Source organism: Eleutherodactylus coqui, chromosome 3 (assembly GCF_035609145.1).
Source record: "Eleutherodactylus coqui strain aEleCoq1 chromosome 3, aEleCoq1.hap1, whole genome shotgun sequence".
Lineage (NCBI taxonomy): Eukaryota > Metazoa > Chordata > Amphibia > Anura > Eleutherodactylidae > Eleutherodactylus > Eleutherodactylus coqui.
Genome location: NC_089839.1, coordinates 294,098,174 through 294,119,592, shown reverse-complemented (window position 1 = coordinate 294,119,592; position 21,419 = coordinate 294,098,174). Strand labels below are relative to the sequence as shown.

At 42.9% G+C, this 21,419-nt stretch overlaps 1 protein-coding gene across 13 annotated transcripts in view; it reads left to right on the top strand.

The window, feature by feature from the left end:
* The window catches only part of NFIA (nuclear factor I A), a 305,334-nt gene that overhangs the window by 148,662 nt on the left and 135,253 nt on the right, over positions 1 to 21,419 (top strand). For all 13 annotated transcript variants that reach the window (XM_066597741.1, XM_066597745.1, XM_066597739.1 and 10 more), the window contains exon 3: positions 21,346 to 21,411. In XM_066597741.1, coding sequence (XP_066453838.1) covers positions 21,346 to 21,411 — 66 coding nt within the window. The remainder of the gene's footprint in view (positions 1 to 21,345; positions 21,412 to 21,419) is intronic.

The window sequence follows — 21,419 nt, the reverse complement described above, 5'->3', positions numbered from 1 at the left end:
AGATAGATATGAGATAGATAGATAGGAGATAGATAGATAGATAGATATGAGATAGATAGATAGATAGATGTTAGATAGATAGATAGATATGAGATAGATAGATAGATAGATATGAAATAGATAGATAGATAGATATGAAATAGATAGATAGATATGAGATAGATAGATATGAGATAGATAGATAGATAGATAGATAGATAGATAGATAGATAGATAGATAGAAAGATATGTGATAGATAGATAGATATGAGATAGATAGATATGAGATAGATAGATAGATATGAGATAGATAGATAGATAGATAGATATGAAATAGATAGAAAGATATGTGATAGATAGATAGATATGAGATAGATAGATAGATAGATAGATATGAGATAGATAGCTAGATATGAGATAGATAGATAGATAGATAGATAGATAGATAGATAGATAGATAGATAGATAGGAGATAGATAGATATGAGCGAGATAGATAGATAGATAGATAGATAGATAGATAGATAGATAGATAGATAGATAGATAGATAGATAGATAGATAGATAGATATGGGATAGAGATAGATATGAGAGAGATAGATATGAGATAGATAGATAGATAGATAGATAGATAGATAGATAGATAGATAGATAGATAGGAGATAGATAGATAGATAGATAGATAGGAGATAGATAGTGTTGCTTTAGTAGTATTGGAGAAATCTGCAGTATTCTGTAATCTCTGATTGCCATCTATGTTCTAGTCATGGAGACCCCCTTTAAGTCTTGTACATTGATTACCTCTCTAATCTATAGATTTGGGTGAAGTGCCAGTCATTCTGTTTACATAGCAGATGATCGGCTGTATGGGGACCGATTGGTAATATGATGCAGTGCAGCTACTATTGATCGGCTGCACGTCTTCCTGTCCGCGTGGGAGATGTGCTGCCAGACTGCAAGATGATCAGAATGTCATCACTCGTCAGCTGATCATTTGTACTGTTACATGGCCCGGCAATCGCGGAAACGAACGTTCAGGCAAATGTTTGTGCCAATTTTCGGGCCGTGTAAAGTCTCCCTCCAGCTGCTCATCGTTTTACCCATCCTGATTGAATTATCCTTACACCAGACACTAATCTGTCGACTATTTTGACATCACACTACACAGTTCCATTTGTAAAGACCAGATACATTTTGCCGCAGCTCCCTTTTGTGCCCATTGATCCACAGTTTCTGCTACTTAACGTCAACTCCATGAAAACGCTCCGCTCACAGTTTTCTATTTATGAGAAGTCGACTTTCCCCAGAAATTGTAGCGCGCTCTCTGAAACAATGCGAGCGCAGGATCCGGCACATAGCGCTGACACTGCAACATTCAGGTCTCAAAGAAACTGTGGGAAACATCAGATTTATTACCATGTGGATGATGGGGAGGGGGGGGGGGGGCTTTTATTTTTTTCTAGTAAACCCCTTTCAGGAACACGGGCTCTGGAAAGATTTTGGCAGCGTCCCAGCCAAGCAGAAGGAATCAGTGTCCCAGGCTTCCCCCGGGACCCGGGGAATATACAGCCCTTGGGCCTCTGGATTCTCCGTCTTCGGAGAATGGGAACCAGGCTGTCAGACACATGACATGTTTGGGGTCACCTGCTGGTCGGGGGGTGCTCCCGCCAGTTGTTGACATAATAGGACCCCCTCCTGCTTGTTAATTACCATTCACAGTGTGCAGACCAGACAGGCACTCCTCCGTATTAGCATTGAGCGGAATTGCTCTACAATTTTCGTATGATCCTGTTTAAATGCCAAAAGGAGCCGGTCGTTCTGTAGAGCTCCGCCCACTGCGCTGCAGACAGTCCCAGTATTCTGCTTTCTTTATTAATAGTTGACTATTAGCAGTCACTAGTGTAGTATTTCACATTTGTCTTCAAGGGGTTTTCCATTGTTATGTAAACAAAGCTGAATCATTGTGTTTCCATACCTCATCTTTTTTCAAGAACTCTGCTTGCTTTCAAAAGACGGAAACCAGGGCTGGATTAAAGGGAGGGCAAAAGTGTCAACTGCCTAGGGGCCTCAACCACCCAATTTGCTCCATCTATATCCAACCCAACTACAGTTATTGGGGTACAGTGGTGTTGCCCTCCTATGCATTGTTTTTGGGTCTCGCCAGTATATCAGAAGGATCCGCTGGCGATCATTCTATGTTTATGTAGTGTTTGCATTAGTGACTCATTATACAACATGCTTAAAGAGAGGATGGACACGACGAATGCTGATTCAACCCTACTTTACCTGCTCACATAGTTGTACTTTGTTACAATGTATCAGTGTTCAGAGATTTGAGAATCATCTATACATTGTAACAACAATGTTGGTGGAACCAGATCACGGTTAATTCCCTTGTAAGGTCGCCTGCAGATGGCCGGGTCGGATCCCGCTGCAAGAATTCTCTCAGCAGGATGCAGACCCGTGCCCCTGCACAGCCCTGTGGCTCCCGACGGCTCCTCTCTGTGACGTGCCGGCCAGCCGGCGCATGCGCAGAGAGGAGCCGGCCCGTCACCACTGACATTTCTGTGCAGGCCTCTGTGAGACCCGCACAGAAATAGGACATGCCGCAATTTTTTTCCGCGTGTGTTCTCATGCGGACAAATTGCGACCGTCTGCCTAGGATTGCGTTTTCTAATGCAACCCTATGGCAGCGGCCACGGGCGGAAATTCTGTGGGAAATCTCGCCGCGGAATTTCTGCCCGTGTGCAGGGGGCCTAAGGCTGCTTTCACACGTGCGAAAGAATTACGCAATTTTCTCGCGATGCGGCGATGCTACAAATCGCAGGTATGTGACGCCCATGGTTTCCAATGGGTTCCTTCACATTAGCGATGTTTTGTCTGATGCAATCTTGCGAGAGAGAAAAAGTGCGCCATGTTCTATATTGCCGCGATTTGCGATGTTTTGTAGCCCATGTTCCCTATGCAGCCTCCTTGTTTATTGCATCTCACAAACTAGCGATTTTCGTGAGATGCGATGTGATTCTCTACCCATAAAACAAGCCCTAGCTGCAGAAAAAAAGGAATACTTACCTTGCAGGCATGGTCTGGGTCCTCCCAATGCTCGCCGGAGCTCCGCCGGGCATCTTGCCGTCTTCATTCGCCCACAGAAGATCACTTCCTGGTTGTGCAATTCAAAAGTCCCTCCTCCAGGAAGCGATGGCTCTGATTGGTTCATCCAGCGCCAATCAATGTAGAGTTCGATGAACCAATACAAGGGCTGTGATTGGTTGATATAGATCTGCATTGATTGGCAGAGCAGACTTTGAAGAACCAATCACGGTGTGGAGGCGGGTAAGATTGATAAGAATATAGCTGCAGTCACAGCTCCCACATCAGCGGTCACCCAGCTTTCCTAGAGTCCTGAATGGAGAAGGTAAGGTGGTGTGACAACCCCTGTGGGAGCTGTAATGGTGACTATATCGGGTGTCACTTGATTTTTCCCATCAGTCACTCTTACCCCGTTGTACTACAATCCTGGATGTTACATCTGCAGGCTTTTTATTTGCGCAATTTCCTGTAATATAAAAAACCTCTCTTTTAATTAATGTAAAGGAGCAGCGCGGACCCTTGGCGGTTTTCATTAAGCAGAATCCGGGGAAGAACGGTGAATTGTAGTGCGTTGTACTTAACCTATCTAATAAAGGGACGTCCCATTAGTCTTCGAATCCGCTGCTTATTAAAATACTCCCCATTCCTATTCAGTGCCGACATCACACTTGCATGATTGCCTCCTCTCGCAGCTGAGGGTTTGTTACAATTGTTTCGCGCGCAAAAAAAAAAAAATGTATGAAGGCCCAATTGACTGCATGTGTAAATAAGCAGTGAATACGTATGTATCATGTATATTCACTCCATATTTACACAATCCCATTGACTGTAATGGGCTATTTCGGTCTACTATACGGATCAAAATAGGACATGCTGCGATTTTCACGTGAAAAACAGGTCTAAATACCCCAAATGTAAATCTATAGAGTTTCAGCTTTTGTATTATGTGCGTCATACGGAGAGTAAATATGACTATGTGAATGAGCCCCTAACTGACTTAATATTTTTCTCATCTGGGGCTTTGTATCAAATCTAGACAATTCTCTGTGAGCCAAAACGCCTGTGTTACGGTCATCTGAATAAGGCCTAACTGGTTGCAGCAGTTCCTACTCACTGACAACCAGCAGAGATATTGAAAATAGCAAATCATTGCATTATACTAGATTACCGTGTTTCCACAAAAATAAGAACTAGTTCTAAAATAAGCCCTACCCTGATTTTTTGCTATTTTCGGGGAGGCTTGGAATATAAGCTCATTCCCAAAAATAAGCCCTTGCTAGACTACATTAAAAAAATGAATGCATTACCTAGCAACCGGGGTTCGAGTCCCTCTCGCTGGTCTCTGCAGTACTTGGTCGCTGACAGAACATCACTTGCTGGTCGCGCGCGGGATTCAGAAATTCCGCCTGCAAGAAGTGATGGCTCTGATTGGTTCAGCGAGCGCTGCTCTTAGCCAATCAAAGCCGCCGTATTGGTTCGGTGAGCGCTGCATTGATTGGCTGAGAGCAGTGCTGACTGAACCAATCAGAGCCGTCGCTTCCTGGTGCTGGGATTTATGAATCCTATGACCAGCAAGTAATGTTTTGTAAGCGGCCTAGGAGTGCAGGACGTGCGGCATAAATACGGGAGCTCAGAGACCAGCGGGAGGCACCCGGACCGCGTCGGCTGGGTAAGTAAAATAAGCCATTCCCGAAAAATAAGACGTAGTGCCTCCGTTAGGGCAAAAATTAATATAAGACAAGGTCTTATTTTCGGGGAAACACGGTAGAAGGTTGCAAAACTTTTCATGATCCATCAATTAAAGTAATGCTCCAGTTTCAGGACAAAATTCTATCCCGAAACTGGAGCAGGTATATCACCTGCAGTTGCTCTCTGCCAGCCCTGCGATTTTCTAGTTTTGGGTCCTGTTTTCGGCTATCTATGATGGCCGATGACTACATGATGCACACACTTCAGACTATATAATGCACACTATGCACTGGTACTGTTAGACTACTAATGCACTACACCTGCTCTCTGATTGGCCAGATCTGCTCATGTGATCAGCATCGGCCAATCAGTACACAGTGTGCGTTAGTTAAATAGAAAATTGCTGCAGACATCTTGGATGGCTGAAAACTGAGCCTGAAACTGGTGAATCGGAAGATGCGGCAGAGAAGAACAACTGCAGGGGATATTCCCCCAATGGCTTCGGTGCCTGGACAGAATTGTGTCCTGAAGCCGGACGGTCACTTTAAGCTTTATTCACATAAACCAGACACCCCTTTAATTTGCTGACATTGTATTGGGGCATTTGCTGATATCTGAAGGCCACTGCAAGTGATTGGACAATGTGAAGGACATGGAGGAGGAGAAGCCATGGCTACGGGTTGGTATGTGCACTGTAGAGGGATTGGGGAACTCCTCTCCAGTGTGAGGTGGAGGAGAAGACACACGATCTTCTCCACGTTGTATCATTAGGGCTGAGACGTCTATCGGCAGGGTCGCCGTTGCCGTGACTCCCATTTCTCCCCTCGTCTCGACTCATGTCAAGACCACATTCATCCGAGCAGTCACATAGCCCTGCAGACTGTCTACGAGACACAAAGGAAACTCCACGTGAAGGACGTCTTCTTGATGTCCTCTCAAGGTGCTCAGGCCCCACCAGAGAGGGAGTCTACTTGACACGTCTGTTTGAAAAGGCGCTTCCTCACCATGACTCAGTGGAAGCGCCTGCAGAAGCCACAACATGGTCCTATCTCCTGTGCACACTGGAAAGCCGCGTAACTCGCACCATGTGTGCAAAAACAAGGATGGTTCCAGCAAACATTTAAATGAGCCGACGTCGAGGTCCTCTGAACGCGGCAGCTTCTGCATCCAGGGCTCATTTCTTTATCAGTTATGCACTTGGGAAGATTTTATGGAGCAATTATCCAATTAAATGTCCTTGGGGCGGGAGGGTGGGGTGGGGGGGAGACCGGGTGGCCTGAATGGGGCTTTTATGTTCTTAGCCTTTTTGGAGCATGAAAGTTCTACAGAGTTTTCCATTCAAGAAATGTGCTTGGGTTAGGAAAGTGGAAACGAGCTGACTCACAGCGGAGACAATACCCACTGTTTAAATACCGCAGACTGACTTTCACTAATTGTGAGTTCTCACTGAGAGCCTGAGCGGGGCCTCTCATGTCTCCTGACTGCGGCTGCAGACTTGTCTTGTTTAAAGGGGAAGATCTTTTTTCTGTAGAATGCTTTCCAGCCGTGTGTGATCAAAGGTGGAGGACATCCTAGAATGTAAAAAAGAAGTTACAGATTCATAGAATCATCTATAGGGGGCAGTATTATAGGAGTTATATTCTTGTACATAGGGGGCAGTATTATAGGAGTTATATTCTTGTACATAGGAGCAGTATTATAGTAGCTATATTCTTGTACATAGGAGGCAGTATTATAGTAGTTATATTCTTGTACATAGGGGGCAGTATTATAGTAGTTATATTCTTGTACATAGGAGCAGTATTATAGTAGCTATATTCTTGTACATAGGAGGCAGTATTATAGTAGTTATATTCTTGTACATAGGGGGCAGTATTATAGTAGTTATATTCTTGTACATAGGGGGGCAGTATTATAGCAGTTATATTCCTGTACATAGGAGGCAGTATTATAGTAGTTATATTCTTGTACATAAGGGGCAGTATTATAGTAGTTATATTCCTGTACATAGGGGGCAGTATTATAGTAGTTATATTCCTGTACATAGGGGGCAGTATTATAGTCTTTATATTCTTATACATAGCAGGCAGTATTATAGTAGTTATATTCTTGTACATAGGAGCAGTATTATAGTAGTTATATTCTTGTACATAGGGGGCAGTATTATAGTAGTTATATTCTTGTACATAGGGGGCAGTATTATAGTAGTTATATTCTTGTACATAGGAGGCAGTATTATAGTAGTTATATTCTTGTACATAGAGGACAGTATTATAGTAGTTATATTCTTGTACATAGGGGGCAGTATTATAGTAGTGATATTCTTGTACATGGGGGGCAGTATTATAGTAGTTATATTCTTGTACATAGGGGGCAGTATTATAATAGTTATATTCTTGAACATAGGGGGCAGTATTATAGTAGTTATATTCTTGTACATAGGGGCAGTATTATAGTAGTTATATTCTTGTACATAGGAGGCAGTAGTATAGTAGTTATATTCTTGTACATAGGGGGCAGTATTATAATAGTTATATTCTTGAACATAGGGGGCAGTATTATAGTAGTTATATTCTTGTACATAGGGGTCAGTATTATAGTAGTTATATTCTTGTACATAGGGGGCAGTATTATAGTAGTTATATTCTTGTACATAGAGGGCAGTATTATAGTAGTTATATTCTTGTACATAGGGGGCAGTATTATAGTAGTTATATTCTTGTACATAGGGGGCAGTATTATAGTTGTTATAGTCTTGTACATAGGAGGCAGTATTATAGTAGTTATATTCTTGTACATAGGGGCAGTATTATAGTAGTTATATCCTTGTACATAGGAGGCAGTATTATAGTCGTTATATTCTTGTACATAGGAGGCAGTATTATAGTAGTTATATTCTTGTACATAGGAGGCAGTATTATAGTCGTTATATTCTTGTACATAGGGGGCAGTATTATAGTAGTTATATTCTTGTACATAGGGGGCAGTATTATAGTAGTTATATTCTTGTACATAGCAGGCAGTATTATAGTAGTTATATTCTTGTACATAGGGGGCAGTATTATAGTCGTTATATTCTTGTACATAGGGGGCAGTATTATAGTAGTTATATTCTTGTACATAGGAGGCAGTATTATAGTCGTTATATTCTTGTACATAGGGGGCAGTATTATAGTAGTTATATTCTTGTACATAGGGGGCAGTATTATAGTAGTTATATTCTTGTACATAGCAGGCAGTATTATAGTAGTTATATTCTTGTACATAGGGGGCAGTATTATAGTAGTTATATCCTTGTACATAGGAGGCAGTATTATAGTCGTTATATTCTTGTACATAGGAGGCAGTATTATAGTAGTTATATTCTTGTACATATGGGGAAGTATTATAGTAGTTATATCCTTGTACATAGGAGGCAGTATTATAGTCGTTATATTCTTGTACATAGGGGGCAGTATTATAGTAGTTATATTCTTGTACATAGGGGGCAGTATTATAGTAGTTATATTCTTGTACATAGCAGGCAGTATTATAGTAGTTATATTCTTGTACATAGGGGGCAGTATTATAGTGGTTATATTCTTGTACATAGGAGGCAGTATTATAGTAGTTATATTCTTGTACATAGAGGGCAGTATTATAGTAGTTATATTCTTGTACATAGAGGGCAGTATTATAGTAATTATATTCTTGTACATAGGGGCAGTATTATAGTAGGTATATTCTTGTACATAGGGGGCAGTATTATAGTAGTTATATTCTTGTACATAGGGGCAGTATTATAGTAGTTATATTCTTGTACATAGCGGGCACTATTATAGTAGTTATATTCTTGTACATAGGGGGTGGTATTATAGTAGTTATATTCTTGTACATAGGGGGCAGTATTATAGTAGTTATATTCTTGTACATAGGGGGCAGTATTATAGTAGTTATATTCTTGTACATAGGGGCAGTATTATAGTAGTTATATCCTTGTACATAGGAGGCAGTATTATAGTCGTTATATTCTTGTACATAGGAGGCAGTATTATAGAAGTTATATTCTATAGAAAATACTATATTATAGCATATTACACAATAACAGCTTAGCCATTAGGAATATGGAACATCGCTGACAAAAAGAATCTTGTCTGTTTCCAGTAGCAACCAGCTGAATAGCGAAAATAGCTCTTGTAATATGATTGGCATTAGTAATGTATCTACACGGTGACTCCTCCAGCAGAATAGCGAGTACAGCTCTTGGAGTATAATACAGGATAAGAAATAAATGTGCAGAATGAGTCAGCCTTTATGTAGTTAAAGTTTGTATAGAATTGATAGCTTTTTTCCAAAGATGGATATCCACTTTTAAGGGAGTTGTAAAGTATTATATGAATAATCGGCATTTATCACATTAGCATAATATTCTCTGGGTCGGGCCGGTTTTCAGCATGTAGACGGCATACGCTAAATTTGTTGTGCAGGGAAAACTGGAGTCACAGCATTGAGAGACGCAGGGCAGGCATCATCATCTTAGTAAATCACCCAATAACCATTGTGATATTGTTCGAAGTATCTCCACCGCACAGTGGCCGCTTCTTTTCTAGTGATTGTTATAGTCAGTTAAAAAAAATGACTCACAGTTACATAAATCCAATAGAAGAGCTAAGGGAAAAAAGATTGGGATGATGTCTAGGAATCGTCGACTCTGCAAAACTCAGACAAGGCTCAGCACTGCAGCGATTTTACTGAATTACGCTGCCAGTGTGCTGGAGAGCCCCGTAAATTGCAGGTAAACTTCTTACAAAGTCTCGTTTCAAAACGTTTGGAGCAAAAATCTCAGGTTTTCAGCATTAAAAATATAAATTAGGATTTGTTTCAAAGAGATTTCCTTTTGGCAATTGTGAACATTAAAGCAAGTTTATGATGCAGACTCTTATTTAAAGGGACCACCCCATCCTGATTACAGGATCTCAATTGGAATTTGCCTAAATATTTAGTTTTCATCTGGCAGCTGAGATTACCATCGATTGCAAATCACTTCATGGAGAAGTAAGCTTATATGCAAGATTACTCTTTATTGAAATCTTTGGGAGATGAGGAAATAGTCAGCAAGTTTTTATATATGTTTTTGGACTGTTAACAGGTACCCAAAGGAGTTTTAGCAATCAGAACTTCCACATTTAGAAATGTGGGTATATTCCTCCACCCCACTGAAGATATGGCTATGTTCCTTTCTCATCTAGTCTTTCCCAGCTCCTCGTGGGTGGACCTTTGGTGATTGTCATGCTCCACCCCTTTTTTCAGTATCACACCAGACTCTAGGTCAATAATGAGAGCAGGGACAAGAGAAGGGCAATGTAATCCTTGAGCGGCTCCATCTCTCCCTTATTTACTAACCTGGCCATGCTTGTGAGTCGTTGAATGGCCTTAAAAAAAAAAAAGGTTCATGCGCAACTACGCTCCGTAGCGGCAAGTGTAGTTGCAAATATACTCATCTGTTTTTACCATAATCTACAGATTTCTGCCATGAATTTCCAATTGTAGCACCCATGGATCTACACGTGGATTTAGACCGTTCCAATGTGAGAAATACATATGCAATCCGTGCGGATTCTGCGCAGAATCTGTGTCAAGAACTGACTTGTATAGACTGTGGTGCGAATTGGCACTACAATGCATTGACCACGTCTGAGTGTTGGTTTTGCCATGGATATAATGTAGTATAGGCATGGGATTAACCCTTTGCAATCCAATTGGATTCAGGGTTTCCTAGGGAGCTTTCTCTTTCTGCCATTATACAATGGCGCCATCTGCTGATTAGAGCCAGTACTGTGGTATGGGACATGCTGGAGAGGCCCCCGACAACAGAGCGGACAGTAATCTACAGTAAGATTACCCTGCCGGATGTCTTCCGATATCGGAGCTGTACAGCAGTCAATCAGAATGTCTTTAGACGTCAGACAGTGGATTGGAAAGGGTAATGAGGATTCGCCATCAGATGCACATGAGAATCCACTGTGTTAAATTTACCGTGGGGCTTATTCACATGGGCTGCGCCGTGTGCTTTCCAAGAATTCATATTCAAAAAACATCAGAGAGCACATGGACCCCTATCGTATGCTGCCTGATGTACTTTAAACCCCATACACTGAATCCCTATATATAGGACATGCAGACATTTTTACCCTATGGACCATCAACCCGTGTGAAAAACCACCCTTGTGAATAGCATCATTGGCTGTTGAGGTGCATGTGCTCCCCGCTACCCAGATGCACCATGCATGGTTAACCCTTCCTGGATCTGTCTTCCCCGGACAGGGGAGCCTGAAAGCAAAAATAACTCCACTGACCATTGAATAATGGAACAGAATGAGTTAACGAAAAAAAAAATTTTTTTTTATTTTACAAATTTTTAATTTTGAGAATCCTCGGTATTTTCCGTCTGGTATTTATTGCCCGCCGCGGCCATTAGCTCTGAATATCTTGGTATTTTCAGCGTGGTTTTGATGGTCCATTTTACAGTATCTGCCTCCGTAGATGAGAGAGTGTGAAAATATCATCTCTCCTCTCGTATCTCTTGACAGTTATTTCAGAAATTATACAAATCCTTAAAATGTTGGCTCTAAATTGACTGGATTAAACATGGGGAAAGTGCTTTAAGTAGTAGTGTGGGAAGCAATTTACAATTATTACACTTCCCTTCAATTAATTTGAAATAACGGATCTGTGCATATGTCCAAGAATTCCACTCTCGTCTCTTTGAAATTGAAATTGTCCCATGAATTTCAATCACGGTATAAAATGTGGGGCCACGGAGCATAAATCACATCTCCCTGCAAGTCTATGAAAGGACAATGAAATGGGATTGATATTCTGCAGAATCAGGGCGTTGTTTTATGGAAGGCTCATCATTTTCTCTATAATGCAGTAATTCCCTACCTGTGGCTTTCCTGCTGGTGCAGAACTACCACTCCTAGCATGCCCTGAGAGCTGTAGGCTGTCAGGACACCCTTGGAGTTGTAGTTCCACAGCCGCTGAAGAGCCATCGGTTGGAGATTGCTGCTGAAATGGAACTTTAATGACCATCTCATGTTCAGATACATAGTTAAGAGGTATTTCCATCCTCATCATTTATGGCATATCCACAGGTCTCACTTCAATCCTGACCCCTGCTTGCTGGATTCCCCATTGGGTACCATGCTGAGCTGTAAGCAGTTGCATTATTGAGCTCTATGGGCGTTAAGGAAGGTGTTAAGCCCAATGAGAATGGATTCTTCGTTGTCCAATAGCAGTGGTATTCTAAAGGGCGGGAAATAACATGCCTGCTCTTTATAATAATGGGGAAGGGTTCCTGCTACAGGCAGTTGCCTGACAGTAGAGCTGGGCTTAGTGGAGAATGTGGTAGCCAAGAATGGATTCTGCATCATCCAATAGGAGAGCTACGTTAAAGGGGTAGGGTTTAACATGCCCAGTCTTCTACAATGGGGAAGGGCACCTGTTGCAAGTAGTCACTCTATAGAAGAGCTAAGCCTAGTAGAGAATGCAACAGCCAAGAATGGTTTCCTCGTTATTCAATAGCAGGGCTACGGATTAGGGTGGGGCTTAACATGCTGAGTCAGCTTTAACAATGGGGAAGGGCTCCTGCTGCAAGCAGTTGCCTAACAGAACAGCTAAGCTCAATGGCAATTGTGGTGACTGACAATGGATAATCATTATCCTATAGCAGAGCTATGCAAATGGTGGGTCTTAACATGGTTTTTATGAACTCCTCTATAATAATGGGGAAGGGCTCCTGCTGCAGGCAGTTGCCTGACAGTAAAGCTGGGCCTAGTGGAGATTATAATAGCCGGAAAGGGATTCCACATTATCCAATAAGAGAGCTACGCTAACGGTGTGGGGTTTAACATGCCCAGTCCTTTACAACAGCGGGGAAGGGCTCCTGCTGCAGGCAGTTGCCTTACAGAAGAGCTGAGCCCAGTGGAGAGTGCTATCAGTTCTGGCATTAGTTTCCCTCCAGCATTTCACTGCAGCATCGGAGGGAAAGCTAATCCATATGGGAACTGTTCTAGTCTGCGATTCACAGGTCCCATTTTTTCACGTTAGAAACATTTGGTTGTGGCGCGGCCCTGGTGGACAAAGGGTGAAATATCAATTGATCCTTCTTGATGTTACACTGTATAATTAGTGTATAAGTCAGTTTTAAGTAAAGCTCCTTTAATCCGACATTCAGTGGTCTGTACTTCGGCGATCCCATCCGATCCTATAGGGCTTGCCTTGATCTTCAGATCCTTAAAGGCCAGTAGTCCAGCTTTGTGTAACATTACGATACGTCTGTGTACATAGCGCCTCCTATCTGTAGGGTTATGCTGTACGGCCATGACTGTGTTACAATAGCAGACATCTAAATAAATGCAGAAATCAGAAGAGGAAACCGTACACAGCGAGCAGCGTGTTTTCTTTCCTTCCTCCATGGCTGTTAGGGAGACACTCGACTCAAGAGCTAAAAGTACGCAAAGTAATTGATACATCAGCAGTTGTCAGCTGTAATGAGGAGACGAGCCGTGCACTTTTGAACTCCTTTTTTTCCTTTCTTCCTTCTTGAATCAGATTTGCCCTGCCGCCGTCCATCCTCACTCCTCCGGGGAGCAAACTGTTCCTGTTAAAGCCATTTTCTGGTGTTAATTAAATAAAAGATTAATTATTGTACAATAAAAAGTTCTGCACTTTCTAATATGCTTTTTGCTACAAGATCTCTGCTTGCTTTCAGTGAATGGGAGGTAAAAAACCCACCATATTTACATCCAAACTGTTATTACAAACGAGTTTTGCCACAGTTGTAACCTAAATAGCCTGGAATCCAGACTGATACATTTTACCTGCACTGATACATTGTAACAAACCATCAGCACAGGAGGGAGGTTTGTGCTGCGGATGTGTTTAGCTCACAGAGGCTGGATACAGATATCACAAACTGTAAGTGTAGGTTCTCACTCATTGACAGCAAACAGAGATGGTGAATGTAAAATCAGCAGAGGGTTAGGGATGATGATGGGGGGCTCAATGCACCAGAGGATTTTCTGCATTGAATGCAATTGTAACAGAACTTCACCTGGGAGAAGTATTATGTCTGTAGGTTTTCAGCACTTTAGGCCTCATTCACATGTGGCGACCAAAACCGCAATCACGTGAAGCATTGGAGTCCAGTGTATTCGCCACATGGGCGTGTGAAAAAAATCGCAACGTAACATGGGAAAGTTTTCGGTCGCTGATTTTTCATGCTGCATCAAAAGGTAAGTCTTGACCCATCTATTGACGAAAAACGCTGGAAGCGCTCATAGACTCCGGAGCTCGGAAAAGAAGACCAACGGAATTCCGTGTTTCAGCGTATGTTTCATGCGATACGCCCGTGTGAATGGCGGTAAAACGCTAATACATCCTGGGACTCGATCGCGGCTCTACTTTATTGATGTGATTTTTGCCCAAGATGCGGCCGGTATAAAAAACGCATCCCCCGTGAGAATGAGGCCTAAAGCAAACAAAACAAACTCTTTATTGTCAGCAAGCAGAGATCTTGAATATGTTGACGAAATAAAGGTGTTTCCCCATCTGAGAATCTGACAGCATCTCCTGAGATGCCAAGGAAGTCACATAGACGTGGGTCCCAACTCTGCACCTATCTTTACTAACTTGTGTGATGCGGTGGCCAAGGGTGCGCTTGACTGGCGCTTATGCCTTGTTTTTTTTTTGCACTTTAGAAACGCTCCACAAATGCCAAGTGCGAACGCACTTTTATTGGACTCTATACTCTTCATTAAAATGTTGGTTTAACTCTTTCTTTTCCAGAACGCACAGCTTTAAAGGAACAGTTTATGCAGCCAAGTGAGCCGATCACTGTTTCTGTAACTCCCATAGAAGTCATTGACAGTTAAGTCAACTCCTGAGTTATGGAAACGGCGCAGTTCGCTGTCTTATACCGTTTCCATAATTCCCATTGTCTTCTATGGGAGTTACGGAAACAGTGTAGATATAAACAGGGGACAACATATGAAATGCCGATCATAAGAAGGGCTTATACACATCAGTGTCAGACCTCCACTAAAAAAAACGCAATGACATAGTGCTACATTTAGCGCTATTTTTTCCGGTCAGATCCAGCAAAATGCCGGACGGAAACCAGACGGAATCTATTGTAGTCAATGGGGTCCACTTGGCGCTGTTTTTCTCTGGATCCGTTCAGCCTTGGCGTTTTCCTGCTCCCTGAATGCAGCAGGAAAATAGGAAGCCCTGGCGCTGATGTGAATGAGCGCTTACTCTGCACCAAAGTTTAGTAGAAAGTTGCAGAACTTTTCTTGATAGTCTTTAAACTTTATTACCCTTCATTCCTGGAGCGTAAACTTATAGCAAAACCTCCAACTTCCTGGAATCCGGAGCCCTCCCTGGCACCCGGCTCCATCCCACCTGTGCGGGAAAGATCTATAGGGTGCTGCCCGTCTTCTGCCAGCTGTACCTCACTCCCAGACAGTTGTCATTACCTTGGTCGAAAGGTCACACCTAAATTGAATGAGAGGAGCGCAGTGTGTTCCTGCAGTACTGCACAAAGGCAGTATTGACTTTTTTTTTAATCCACTTTGCAGAAGGGGTGAGAGAATTAAATTAGATCTCTACGCAAAAGAAATCGAGAGCCTTTGAAAGCGAAGATAAGACGAGAGCTTGAATTTTTTTCCCCCTCTTTTCCTCGGAGCTCTGAGCTCCGGATTTTTGCAGGTGTGTCATCGGATCCATGCCTCGCATCGATCAAAAACTCCACGCCGATGCATATTTAATTAGTGAGGGGACTTTTGATGCTGCCATATTGAATGTACTGTCAGGCCCTCTCTGAAAGAACCCCCACCTCATACCCTCCCTCGCCCGCATCTCCGGCCTCCCCCCTCCTCGTTGTTTGGGGAGATTCTGCATTTTGTCTGAGAATCTAAAACTTCTTTTGTTTTTAGCTGCTGTTGCATAGAAAGCTACTGACAAGCATACAAACAAGCGAGGGGGAGTGTTTATTTTTGTCTCGGGAGAAGGGTTGAGTCAATTACGCTTTTTTTTTTCTTTGGGGATTTTATCCCCCTTTAGAAAGTATATAAAAAGTAACAAAGGCATCCCATATTTTCCCAGCTCGCAGCACAACATCCTTGGGGTGTTTTTTTTTTTCTTCCCCCCTCTTTTGTATGGATGCGGCTTTTGTCTCAACCGCGGCTCATTATTTTTTGTTTGCTTCTTATTTGAATATGCGACGTTAAAAAAAACATCTTGCCGGACTGGACGCTGCGCCGGGTCCAGGAAAAAAGCTCTTTTGCTATTGATGGCGGCTGCTGTGAATACGGACGGGGCTGGATGGGAAGCGTGTAGTCAGATGGTAACATTGGGGACTATTTACTTATATGCCGGTCTAAGGAAAGTTTGCCATAGGTGTATAAGGAGGCTTGCAGCTCTTAAAGGGGTTGTCTGGGATTTAAAAAAAATAATAATTACAGGGTTATAATGGTATAAAATAAAAAAAAACCACATAGTCCGGCTGTCCCTGTCCAGTGCTGGAGCCCTGGTCCCTGCCACTTGGAAGCAGGAAGAAGCTGGAAGGTGGTCATGTGCCATACACTGTGCATGTGACCACTCAGCCAATCACAGGCTTAAGAGGTGAGACTTCCATGGATGCTGAAGCCTGTGATTGGCTGAGTGGTCAGTGTGCGGCACATGACCACACACCAGGGGACTCTGGACAGGGACTAGAGCTGGGGAGTATGGATTTTTCTTTATTTTATACCATTTTAAAGGGGTTGTCCGGGGTTAATGGCTGCTTTCCTCCAAACACAGCGCCACCCTTATCTGTGGATTGTGTCTGGTATTGCAGCTCAATTCCCATTCACTTCCATGTAGCTGACCTGCAATATCACACACAAGCCTATGAGAACATCACCCTCCATTGCATCAGTAACTGGTTTTACCATCATCATTTCAGGGTAACCTATATTTTTATCTATACAGACCCAATATCGTGGGCTGAATTATTTCATAATCCATGTTTATGGGCATCAGAGTTCCATTTTCCTAATTCATGCTTCCCAATCCGCTGCATAGTTGATTAAATTCTGCCTGAATTCACCACTAGGGGGCGCTCCTTGCATACAGCTGCGTTGAACTTAACTGAACTTCTTTGCTATTCAATATCTGATATGGGCGAGTGCGGTATCAGGCTGTGAAACTCGGCCCGATATCGCACTCGCCAACATGCGATTTCCCCGTGGATGGGAGACTCTTTAGTGGTAAATACCGCCTTGCATCTCATCAAGGAAGCAGCAATCCATTGTTTTCAATGGGAAACATCGCATCGCACTTCTGTGCATCTCGTACGCCATTCGATGCTTTGCTGACCCAATTGAAACCCATGGGCGATGTGATGGAACGCCCAAACATAGGACATGCCGTGATTTTTTTCCCACACTGCAATGCGATTTGGTTAAAAAAAAGATCGCTCATGTGTTTGACCCCATTCAAAAGATTGGGGTTTATATTCATGCGAGATTTGTGCGTCTCGCAACTCGCCAATCTGACTTGATTTTCTTGGCTATAAAAGTGGTCTTAGATTGATACATTTCATCTGCGCTGATACATTGTAACAGATTATGTGCTGGTCTTGAGCTTACTTCACAGGAGGTTGTCTAGAGGGGATACAGTAGTAGCAAACCATCAGCTGTGAGAAGTATTTGATCAGGATGGATTTTCAGCCTCTGGATTTAAATAGTCGATTAAATTCACTGACAGCAAGCAGAGATCTTGAAAAGGATAAGGAATTGTAGGGCTTTTCATTCTATACTAATTCCGCTTAGAAGTGGACGTTCCCTTTAATTCGGTGCTATGGGCTTGTATTGGTTTTTGAGGGCCCACAACTCAGTGTATGGGGCCCGACGGCTGCGGAGACCCCGGGGGTCCTCCGGTCTGATTCTGTATCGTAGATCTGCTGTTCATTACCTGATACCAAAGTCCAGGAAAGGATGAAATGATCCTATTTAAATGCATCCTTTTTTTTTCCTCCTGTGGAGATTTGGCCGTCCGCTGGGCCTGCCGCCATCTGGCTCCCGGCGGCCAATAGCTGTGGGTTTTGCAGCGTGCAATAAAAAATGGCCAGGAGCCACCGCTCGCCTACATGCCAAAAGTCAGCCGGTCATAACAGAATCACCCGTGAGATTTATGATCAGAGGTGACGAGTTTAAGTAACGGTCGCTGAAGGTTTACAATTCACAATCATCATTTGGGCATCAGAAAATAACGGAGCAGTTAACCGTGCGGCGCGGCGAATACTTATCTCCAGGCGCAGGGCGCTCCACAGGTCACTCAGTCTGAGACGTCCGGATGATATTGTCTTAGAAGATCTACTTATGGATCTACGTCTATGACTCGACGGCTCCAGCAAAAGCCGCTTTCATGCTTATGGTATTTCATGTTGTGGTCTCCAGTCACATCCAAAGCTGCCTTCCACTATTTTTCTGGTTTCTCTAGTAGTTTAGCTCCACCCTGCTGTCAGTCATGTGACACAACTAAACAGTGTAACTGTCATCTCAGCTCCCAGGATGCACTGCTTTCTGTTAGCAGCACTTTACATTTAGCTTTAGATGTGAAAGGAGGATAAACTATCATAGAACTCGAAATAAGCGCAAGATAAGAAAAAGTGAAGGATATACTAAGAAACTGCACATTTTAGGTAGATTCTACCTTTATGGTTGCCAGTTTTTGGTCAAAATTGGAATATGCCTTTAAATATGCAAAACAGTTATTTAAGGAACCACTCCAATGATTTTTTTAAATCCATTCATTGTGTAGCTCCCCCACCACCACCGCCAGTATATATAAGTAAGCTTGTGTTACATTGGTTAGTTATTCCTTTCTGTTTGAGACACCCGGCCTCTTTCTCCTCAGATGGTCATGTGACCTCAGGTCTGATCAGCTCAGATCTGCTTGGGGTCATGTTTTCTCCAATTAAGTGAGCTTCATAGCCTGTGTTAGGCAGTCACATGAAACTGCCTAGAGGGGGCACAGACACTGCTACAGTTACTGATCAGGACCACAGGGCTCCTGTCACACAGTTACAATAGAGGAGATCACAGCTCATCCTCCTGACTGTATGCCCCCCAGCAGGCCAAAATGGCATAACCTCAGCTACTGCTGTGCGTACGCATCATGGGATAGATGTGAAACTGAAAGTAAAAAATCTCAGCCTGAAGATGGTGACTAATAAGCATCAGACAGGGAGCTGCATGGCAGGGAGGTGGCTGCAACACACAGAGGAGACCCCCAGAGTGTGACAGGCAATCACGTGAGGGGGCAGGGATAGAAAATGTGTTTTCACCGGAGCAGCCCTTTAAAATGGTTTTCTGTAAATACAATATAATTTTTTTGCATATTTTGTGTACAAATTGCTCACTAATTTCGATATCTGTGCTTGCTGTCGGTGAATGGAAACATTGTGTTTTGTAGTCAACTAGTAATAACCTATACAGCCATAATATTTCCACAGCTGAGGGTTTGTTACAGCTGTATCCAGTTTAAACAATCTATTTTGAGCTTACGGGATAAGTGAGGAAAGACTGATTGGTGGGGGTTATACCACTGAGACCCTGACCGAACCTTAGGGGGGGGGTCCTATACCACGCTTTGTCATCACTGTGGGCTCTCTGGGGTCGACGGAAAAAGCAGAGTACAGCCCATAGGATAGGTGACAAAAGTCTGATCAGTAGGGGGTCACACTGTTGAGACCCCCACCAATTGCAATAACGGGAGCCCAATGTTCCCCAGACACAGTGACATGGAGACTGAATGGAGCGTCACCGCGTATCCGTTACCGCCGCACACTCAAGGTCCTCCTCATTGTGGAAGGTGCAGTGGAAGTGGGAGAAACACCTTTTTTGGGATCGGCAGGGGGACTCAGCAGCGAGACCCTCACCAATCAGACTTTTATCCCCGGTCTTGTGGTAATAAAAGTCAATTGCGGTGAAACCCCTTTTATCCATTAGCTGCACACATCTCTCTGCTGTCCTAATAGTTTGCTATAATGTACCATTGTCATGATCTGTGCTTGCTGTCAGTGAATACAACCACCCCGTTCTGATCATGCCCAGGGCTCGCTACAACTGAATGTACCCCCGATACACTGTAATGTGCCTGGTGGACATAATCAGCATGGGCTTAAGCTTTTGGATATAAACAATCATGTTCCCATTCACTGACAGCAAGCAGATATATTGACAAAGGTGGGGAACTGAGACATAAACTATATTAAAAAGTTGCAGAACTTTTCTTTCTACCGCCATCTATGATGATATACAGTATATTTGCCACTTAGGCTAGATTTGTAGATATCGCTGGATATTCCTGATTAGAATTATCATAATTTCTTTTTCTTCTTCCTCGGAGGGTGAAATTGAAATTACTGAATGTATTTGTAGATATTAAATTAACTAAAAAAATTAAACCAAAATTGCAAAACAGTAACTCTGCGCTCTGTGATCACTGGGGTTTGAACCGGCTCCTGCAGGGAAGCAATGACTCTTGGGAAATGGCGATGAGTTAATGCTCTGCACACAATGTTAATGGGAGCGGTCCAGTCCGGTGCACTAAGTAGTGCTATTGATTTCATGGAAATGCCTCCAATATGGATCCATCATTTGCATTCATTACGGATGGGCAGATATTAATCTATTCATCGGATTACCTGTTCTCCCCTCCCCCGATGATTGACAGATCGCACTGTTTTTACACATCTGTGCACTGAGGGACCATGAAATCCAAATGGCTCCTTTATCATCTCATTCCATCCGTGCTCGTTCTGTCATAGGACCATATTTTATTTCTGACGGGGGAGGGGCAGTTTGTTTAATTAAAGAGAAAGAAATCCGTTGCTCTCTATTAAATGAATGACACCCCACGGGCGTGGAGACTTTTGCAACCAGTGTTTTAAATGCAAGCAATTGTGATTAAAAATCTACGACCGTTTTGTCTGTGCAGCCCCTGTGCCTCCTTATGTGTTTCTATGGCAACAGACTACCAACAAACCTTATGTAGTCGTCATTCGTCCTTCTTCTACTGGTTTTTATTACTTTACTTTAGCATTACATCCCGTCATGTGTCCTTATGACGGCACTTCCTGGTTTTGCTCTAATGCTTTATCCTTGCCATTGGGACATGGGCTTGAATACTGGCCACTACGTGTGTCTCTGTATGTAGACATTGATGTACATAAACATTCTGATTCATACAATGTTTGTATTGTAGCACTGAGTGCGCAACAGGAAGTGTTATCATAGGGTCACGGGAGCAAAGACTCTTATATAACACTCCTGGAAATTTTTCCTTTCAATGACCCTCCAGTTCTGTAGAAACCACTTCCCTGACTACCTGATGCACGCTGAGCACTGGTTGTGTATTGGTAGTCTAAGACAGTACGCGGTGCTCCGATTGGCCAGTGATGCTCATGTGGATGATGATATTGTTCACATTGTTCTTGGAATTAGCAATTCACTAGAATTTAAGAAATTAAGTCTAAAATGTTCTTACTTTCTTTTACCAGATTCAAGTCAGTCAGATAGTCCCAGCCATCCCAGTGAGGCTGATATCAAGGACCAGCCGGAGAATGGTGAGTCA